This window comes from Buceros rhinoceros, unplaced genomic scaffold (assembly GCF_000710305.1).
Source record: "Buceros rhinoceros silvestris isolate BGI_N320 unplaced genomic scaffold, ASM71030v1 scaffold38058, whole genome shotgun sequence".
NCBI classification, from domain to species: Eukaryota; Metazoa; Chordata; class Aves; order Bucerotiformes; family Bucerotidae; genus Buceros; species Buceros rhinoceros.
Genome location: NW_010428100.1, coordinates 2,137 through 10,653, shown reverse-complemented (window position 1 = coordinate 10,653; position 8,517 = coordinate 2,137). Strand labels below are relative to the sequence as shown.

At 48.1% G+C, this 8,517-nt stretch overlaps 1 protein-coding gene across 1 annotated transcript in view; it reads left to right on the top strand.

The window, feature by feature from the left end:
* The window catches only part of PDE4B (phosphodiesterase 4B, cAMP-specific), an 11,381-nt gene that overhangs the window by 865 nt on the left and 1,999 nt on the right, over positions 1 to 8,517 (top strand). The window contains exons 3-10 of the mRNA XM_010142150.1: positions 17 to 91; positions 2,833 to 3,011; positions 3,571 to 3,669; positions 3,811 to 3,975; positions 4,362 to 4,461; positions 5,151 to 5,305; positions 5,404 to 5,526; positions 6,531 to 6,713. Coding sequence (XP_010140452.1) covers positions 17 to 91; positions 2,833 to 3,011; positions 3,571 to 3,669; positions 3,811 to 3,975; positions 4,362 to 4,461; positions 5,151 to 5,305; positions 5,404 to 5,526; positions 6,531 to 6,713 — 1,079 coding nt within the window. The remainder of the gene's footprint in view (positions 1 to 16; positions 92 to 2,832; positions 3,012 to 3,570; positions 3,670 to 3,810; positions 3,976 to 4,361; positions 4,462 to 5,150; positions 5,306 to 5,403; positions 5,527 to 6,530; positions 6,714 to 8,517) is intronic.

Below are 8,517 nucleotides of genomic sequence, written 5' to 3'. Positions count from 1 at the left end.
AAGAGGATGCTGACCGGGGAGCTGACACACCTCTCCGAGATGAGCCGCTCCGGCAACCAGGTGTCCGAGTACATTTCCAACACTTTCCTGGGTAAGATGTTGCACCCCGAGCTTTCCGGTGACTCAGAGAGAATGCTTAATACCCACCAGTCCATTATTTGTGCCCAGTTTTCCTTTGGGACAGAGCATCATTTAAGTGTTTTGATTTTTCACCTTCAAAATGGATGTGGGGAGGAAAATAATGCCGTGTGTTAGTAACTCTATCCACAGCAGAATTCCTGCTCCAAGTCAAAAGATTCTGCCGTTGTGATTGAATTAAGCTACTGGTGGCCGCGTTATGCAATATGTGATTTTTGTGTTGACCTTAGGTGAAGGACAAAGCCACACGAGCCCAACTGCACTCTCTCATCTTTGCAACTGCTGCCTCTTCCCCTTCAGAGAGAGGGTCTTTGACACTTCGAGCACTTCGACACTTTGAGCCCAGACACTTTATATATTCTATAACTGCTCGGTTTGCGCTGGAAGTCAGCACGAAGAGCAAAGAGAATATTTTGCATGTCATTAGTTTTGTTGGAGCTTGCAGGGTTATCGGCATGAATTAATCCCCTGGGTTTCCACAATATACTCGTTAGGAAAAATGTCATCTTCTGTGTTTTCAAGCACAGAATTCTAATTCTAATTCTAAAGCGTATGACCGTTCGCATGTAAAGCAAAGCTTAGCACAGGGCCCTCCTATATGTACCTCTGAGCCCAACAGCTTCACATGCTGAGTGGATGAGGGATGCCGGAGCTGGCGGAGCACTTGTGCCCTGCGGTTAAGACGGCCCAGGATGCAGTCAGTGGTTTGACACACAATTATTTCCATTGAGGGATTTGAAAGTGATTTCAATAGCCAGCTGCAGCTGGAACCGCTGGGTGCATTTAGGACACGTCTCCCCAGTAATAATCCATATAGGGCTGTCGCTGCTCTGGGCGACTTCATTGGCCCTGTCTCATCATCAGCTCAATCACGGTGAGGCTGGATTATTATTATTCCCCAAACTCTGGCTGGGTCGAGGAACTGAACTGCCCCTCATAGATCTTGTCAATGCTCTTCTTCATTCCTGTCCCGCTTCTCCTCACATACTCTGTGATGGGGACATCCTCGCCGTAGTGTAGTGGTCCCTCAGCCACACAGGGCCACGTTAATGCCGCGTGGTGCCGGCTCTCCAGATTGGGCCAGACTGCAGCTTGATTGCTTCCATTAGAAAGAAATGAGTAAAGCTTTTAAAAGGATGCTAAAGCTTTTGGGGGAAGCCATGCCATTACATTTTTATGAATTACTTTTTAAATTATTAAATGAATGCACAAAGTAACAGGAGTCGACAACCGTGTTGAAGAAACAACACCAACAAAAGAAAGGAATAAGTGGATAGGACGTGAATTTCTCTCCAAACAGTGATTGTTAGATGGGCATAACTTGGAGATACTAAAACCAGATCCCGTAACATTCAGTCTCCTGACTGTGTTAACTGAGCTGAGGAAGGCACCAAGAGCGATGTCGTCTGCCGAGGGGCCAGTCGCCATTCCAGAGCAGGGCCACCAGCTGTACACCCCTGTGATGGACAGAGATAAAACCGGTGGCTTTATCGCCGGCCACATCACGTAAATGGGAAGATCGTGATGGCCTTTCAGCTAGTGCCCTTCCCCGAGGGCTGCTGCAGCAGCCACCACCACGTGATCTATGGAATTAGAGGTTTCTGCTGGAGAATGTCCATTTTACGCTGCCTTGGCCTTCGTCATTGCTAAGGAGATTGTGTGGAGGAAAGTCCTTCTGTTGTGCAGCAAAAACACACAAGGGAAGCATCCACTGATGTCAGCTTAGCTGTTGCTGTGAAGAATGGCTTCCTTCTTAATTGCAGCGTGGCAGACACACCAGTAGTTCTTCTTTCAGAGATTTTTAATTAAGCCAAGACACAAGTAACTAATGTCTCGATGCATGCTGCCTCCAGAGGTCCTCAGAGAAGCAAAGGTGCAGGGAGATCAGAGCAGCCTTTGCTAAAAGTTCATCAAGAAATAGTATCTCCTCTGTATCTCCACTTTAATGCAGCAAATAAATCTGCTGGGAAGGCAGTGAGTGGCACGTGTGGATAGATTTATTTATCACACACATCTCCACAGCCAGCTTGGTGCCCCACTAGGTGCCAGCTTAACGTGCACTAGTATTGTGCTGTCTCTGAGCACGACGATGTGGCCTGTGCATCCTGTGTTACTCTCTAAGTATTTATAATAAATGTTAATAAACCAGAGACACCGATTTGTTAGCAGCCCCGTGTTTTTAGAGCAGAGGGTTTGGAGATGGGCTTGGCCCTGTTAAGTATCAACAGAGCGAATATGAAAATAGATGCTCATGTACTCCACTGAAGAAAAATGTCTTGTTTGAATATATATTCTATTTTCCTGAAAATAGCTAATAAAAATCAATTCAGCTCTAGCCATAGGCAGAACCTGGTGCCCTTCAGGTGTGGAGAATTAGCTCCTGGACATGTGCCATGTCCCCAAGCAATGCCGCTTGACAGTGGCTACGGTGAAGCAGCCTGGCGCTGCGTATCCCAGCAGGGCTCAGGGGGACAGCTCAGTCTTGCAGAGGGCGAACAGAGGTTGTGTGACTGTTCTGCTTTGATTTTGCTTCAGTTCAGTCCCCAAACGAGCGAAGGCCCCCAGCAGAAACATAGTGGTTGGAACTGGTGTGCAGCGCCACTCAGTCAGCAAAGCTCAGAGTTGCTTTTGAGGGGTGCGATGGGTGTTCACACTGCAAATGATGTTGACTCGTTTCTCCTTTCTTTGTTCCAGACAAGCAGAACGATGTGGAGATTCCTTCTCCCACCCAGAAAGACAGAGAGAAGAAGAAAAAACAGCAGCTCATGACACAGATCAGTGGAGTGAAGAAATTAATGCATAGTTCCAGCTTAAACAACACCAGTATTTCACGATTTGGGGTGAAAACAGAGAAGGAAGACCATCTGGCCAAGGTATAGCAGGGTCTTGCAGTTCTGGGGGAACTGGTGTTATCTGGAAACGGGGGGTGGACTGGCTGGCTGGACTCCCCCACCTTGCAAAACTGGAATCAGTGTCCCTGAAGGGATGTGGCCATTCCAAATGCTGTAATTAATAGTACCAGGTCCTGACAGCGTATTCATAAATTCCTTGAAAATATCCCTAAAATAATTAAAAACATGTGATGAAGGCTGAAGAGAGCAATTACCAACCACGTACAAAAACACTGTGTCCAGCAAACTGGCCGTGGGGCCTTTGTCTCTGTCAGGGCATTTCTCCTGGCTGCTTGGAAACACCCACCACAAATAACTCCCCTGCACACAGAGACACGTCACCTCCTTGTACAAGTGCTTTGGCCTCAGCTCTTCGCGGTTCCTTGGTGTCCACGTACTTTACTAAGTACATAATTGCCGCAGTGAAGATGGAGTTTGCATCTTTTTAAACTTGGGGAAATGCAAAAGTCACGGTGCAGGTGATAAAGGCAGCATTGCCTTGAGATGTACCGTAACCCTTCTCTTCTTGTTCTCCCAACAGGAGCTGGAAGATCTGAATAAGTGGGGTCTCAACATTTTTAATGTCGCGAGGTATTCCCACAACAGGCCGCTCACCTGCATTATGTACGCGATCTTTCAGGTGCGTGATTTTCTGAGCCAATTTCCTGTTCTAAAAGAACAGAAAGAAAAAAGAAAAGAACAGACGCGGGTTGGTTTCTCGTTTTCTGTTTCGTCACCTTCCACGGTATGACATCCTTATCTCGTACGTTTTATTGCACAGGAGCGAGATCTGCTGAAAACCTTCAAGATCTCATCAGACACCTTCGTGACGTACATGATGACGCTGGAGGACCACTACCACTCGGACGTGGCTTACCACAACAGCCTCCACGCTGCTGATGTTGCCCAGTCCACGCACGTTCTGCTCTCCACCCCCGCGCTGGACGTGAGTTCCCTCGTTTGAGCTCGGTGCTTTGTGGCGCGCTTAACAGTGGGATGGCAGCTTAAAAGCTCCACGTCACCTGTGTGAACACAGAGGAAAACCCTGAGCTGAGGCGATCGCCGGCAGCACTCAGGCTTGAGAAGAGCAGCGTGCTCCTCGGAGGGCTCAGCTGACTGCTGGGGAAAGCACCGCTCAGAAGCTGCAGCGGCGGCTTTGCCTGTTGTCACTGCTTCATCTTAAAGAGCACATGCTCTTTGTAGACTTTTCTTCCGAGTAAATGTCTTGTCCTCAGCAAACTGATTTCAAAAGCATGGTTTGTTTCTCTAAATCAGCCTTCCAAACTGCTGAGAGAGAAAACTTCCCTGACAAATTCCTTTTCTCCTCCCTAGGCTGTCTTCACCGATTTAGAAATCCTTGCTGCGATTTTTGCAGCTGCGATTCATGATGTGGATCACCCCGGGGTCTCCAATCAGTTTCTCATTAACACAAGTGAGTTTGTTTTCAAACACCATCGTAACTTCATCCGTGAAACGGAAACGCGTTTTCCATTCCAGCGAGGTCACGCGGGATGGCTTCCAGGCTGCGTGGCCTTCGCAAAATATCGTGCAGTAAAACCCATTTGAGGTTTTGAAAAAGCGCGGTAATTCAGCTGAAATTCCTGACCGAGGGAAGCTATTGTCCTGCGATTCGCAAAGGGCCCTCGAATCATGTCAGTATTACGACTTGCTAACGCATGGTCATTCTTCCAGCCCCGAGTGCAAATTTTATCGTTACTATAAGATAAATAAAGCTATTGCTGTTGACAACAGTGAAGCCAAATTTTGTGGTTCATATTGTGTTCTGAGCCTGCGTCTGGCTTCCAGACTGTGGGTATTGTTCTTTGTTGGAAAGTGTGTTTGCAGGATTCGCGCCCTCTGTTGTCAGTGATTCTGGAGCCCATAACGAAGTCAACCAAGAGCTATTTTGTTCAGTAGAACCCAGCAAAGGGCTGTTTGTGTGACATAAATGTGTGCCCGGCTTAGAAAGCCGAATGCTCTTGGCACACATGAAGAAAAAAAAAGAAAACTTTTCCCCATTTATTGCGTGCAGAGAAACATGCCAGTGCCCAGGACAAGCATCTGCTGTTTGAAGTCACGCCTTTCGCACGCTGGACTCACGTATTTGTGTCGCTTTGCTAGATTCCGAACTAGCCCTGATGTACAACGACGAATCCGTCTTGGAGAACCACCATCTCGCAGTGGGTTTCAAACTGCTTCAAGAGGAGCACTGCGACATCTTCCAGAACCTGACCAAGAAGCAGCGTCAGACGCTCAGGAAGATGGTGATCGACATGGTATGAGCTATACACGCACCTCTCTCTCCTCGTCAACTAAAAACCTGGCTGCTTCGTGTGGTTGCCCATACTGAGATCCTGTGTTCACTTCTCTAAAGGTGTTGGCAACAGATATGTCCAAGCATATGAGTCTGTTAGCGGATCTGAAGACAATGGTGGAGACGAAGAAAGTGACCAGTTCAGGAGTCCTCCTTCTGGACAACTACACGGACAGGATACAGGTACGTCAGCCACACTTCCCAGGTCTTACGTATTTTCACAACCACGCTCCCATTGTTACTGTGGCTTTAAATGGACCAAACATAGAAGCTACTGACCTAAATTTTCAGTGATTGTTTTCTTCTGTTCTGCACCACAAAGAGGTACAAGGTGGTCCTGAATCTCGTAGGAAAAGGGGATAATGTTTTTAGAGCATGGAACCACAAACATGCACGTTCTCTTGACGTTCATCTATAAGGCTGAAGTTTTGAGGGCGGCTGACTCTCCTTCCTGCTTTCTCCCATTTGTCGTGTTGTGAGGTTGGTGCAGCCTTGCGAGATGGCAGGGGTTCAGTGTGTCACTCCATCCCTAACGGGACTCTCACACGGCACTGAAATCGGTGAGGTACAGTCTGTTCCCTCCATCAGCCAATCCTCGATTTACAGAAATGACACAGCAGAACTGGAACAGGGTTACGTAGCTAGTGGGGCAAGAGAAGATCCTGATCTTCTCTGCACTTTGATGGCCAACTTATTAAGAACAAACTCGTGGGAAAACTCCCCTTACATTTGTATTTAAGACTGCTGATGTTAAAACAGGTCACCCCGCTGCTCTCTAATCCTTGTGGCCACGGTTACTCAGGAACATTTGTGGCGTGCGTGGAAGGGATGTTACTAATTAATAAAGCAGGAGCAATTAACCCTCTGAGAGCATGGAAGTACGTTTTGAATGGTGGGAAGCACCTGCGTTCGAAACCAACCCCGCATGGTGTAATTTAACATTGCCCCAGCTGCAGCCTCTGCGAGTGTCGAGTCAGCTGAAAAACATGCAGCTCATCTTCCATCTGAAGCGGGTCGTAGCAGCCAGCGTCACATGCGGAGATGTTCCCATCTCCATGTTTTTATAGGCTGTTGCATAATCGAAGAATCTTGCGGTTAAGCGTTCTGAATTAAGCAAGTCGATACAGCTCGAAACCATCCTCTTTTTCCATCTGATTTTACGAGTTTTCTGATGAATGTAATTGCAGGTTCTCCGAAACATGGTACATTGTGCAGACCTGAGCAATCCCACCAAGTCGCTGGAGCTGTACCGGCAGTGGACGGACCGGATCATGGAGGAGTTCTTCCAGCAGGGAGACAAAGAGCGAGAAAGAGGCATGGAAATCAGCCCGATGTGCGACAAACACACAGCGTCGGTGGAGAAGTCGCAGGTAATTGGCCGCGAGCTGCGGTTCTGCTCTGCCTAAGCTCGTGTTTTTAAAGCGGAGACAAAAGTCATCTGCTTTCTCCAGCACAATTGGGTGAAGAGCCAGCAGTTCAGAGGGCTGGTTCTGATCGACCCTGACATCCAGCTGTGCCCAAAGCTCTCTCAGGCTGGCGAGGCCGCTCAGACTCCTTCACATACCCTCTGGCATCTCCGCGTTTCCAAATGTCTGCTCATCTCGCCCTCTTCGTGTCCCAGTTTCCAGAGCGAGTTGGTTTCCGTTTGTTCCCCAGGCTGGAGAAGTGCAGTTCTGATCTCCCCTTCCTTCTGCCTGGTCTCTTCTGCCTTCGTGCCCTCCAGCCTCCTCAAGGAGCACCTCCCAAACCTCCTGACATCACGTTAGACATTCCCAGCAGTGCTGGCCCCACTGGACTGCAGGGTTAGGAGCTTCTCCCAGCTGAGATCCACTTGGGGATGCTGGGAAGGGCTGGGAGTCAGTCGTTACTCGTGCAGAACAGCATGTGATCTGGCCAGTTAAGTTGGAGCACCAGCTGAGGTCAAAGAAATGTTTAGTTATGTCAATACAAACCTTAAAAGAGCTGGATATGTCTTTTTTTTTTTTTTTTTTGAGATTAACTGGCTCATCTCTAGTTCTGATTCATAGATGAAATGGTTTCAAGGTCAGATTTTGTTCTGACCTGTGCAGCATAGGTGGTAAAATTTCACCCCATCGGGCTGGAATAGAAGCTGGTAATTTCTGTTTGCCTCAACATATTCCAGTCGTTATATAATGGTGTCTTGGTTGTTGTTTTTCAATGATTCGAGCAAGTCATCAGCGAGGGTTTTCAGCTTGAATAAGTACCAAAATTGATGATAATTATTTCCACATGTCCTCCGGGCTAAGCCAAGTGGTTTCAAAATTATTCACTCAACCGCATGGTGATTTCGTTGGAAAAATCTGTTTTATTTGTTAACCTAACAAGAAATGAATCCTTCAGCCCGGCTTGGCCAGCAAATGCCCATGTGCTCCGCATGTGAGCTCCAGTTGGTTTTTTTGTTTCCCATCTGCCCTTCGCGGAGGTTTCAGAATGGCGTTTTTGCTCTGCAGAAAGAACGGGAGCGGCACAGAATGGGCTGCCCTGGAAATCCCAACTGACGGGAGGTGGCACCTCCCTTCTGGAGTCAGCCCAGGGGCTGCTTGGGGAATGGTGTGCAAGCGTTTCCTCTTAACATCCAAATATTTTAAGCTTGGTGCTCAGCCAGCTGTTCTGAGGTGTGGGGTGTTTAAAGAAGCAATGACGTGGTGACGCCGTCATCTCCAATGCTGGTGCTGTAGACTCCTTGAGTGGTTTGGGTGGCAGTGAAGCCATCAGCGAACCATACCGAGTTACTCCTTTTTTTTTCACTTGGAGAGCTCTCCGGAACCTGTGCTGCAGGAAATTTTCATCACCTTTTTGTTTAAGCTGCCTCACCAGCACACTACAATGGACCATGAACGGTTCTGTGGACATCCTGTTGTGTCTGGAGGAGGCACGTGTGATTTCCAAAGCAAACAGCTGCACATTGAGCCTGGCCCCTCTGAGAGCTGTCTTCCTGCTGCACAGAAGTGTTGTCCAGCAGAGCGAGGGCAGGAGTGACACACTCAGCCAAGACGGAAGAATTTCAATCCTCTTTATGGCCATTCGGTTTTCTCCATCCTGGACGTACGTCCTCTTAGTCAGACAATTGAAAAACAGTTTAGCTCAGAGCTTACACGCCAGCCGGTGGAAGGACTGACGGGCTCGGCCGCAGCCCTCCCTCTTTCCACCGCT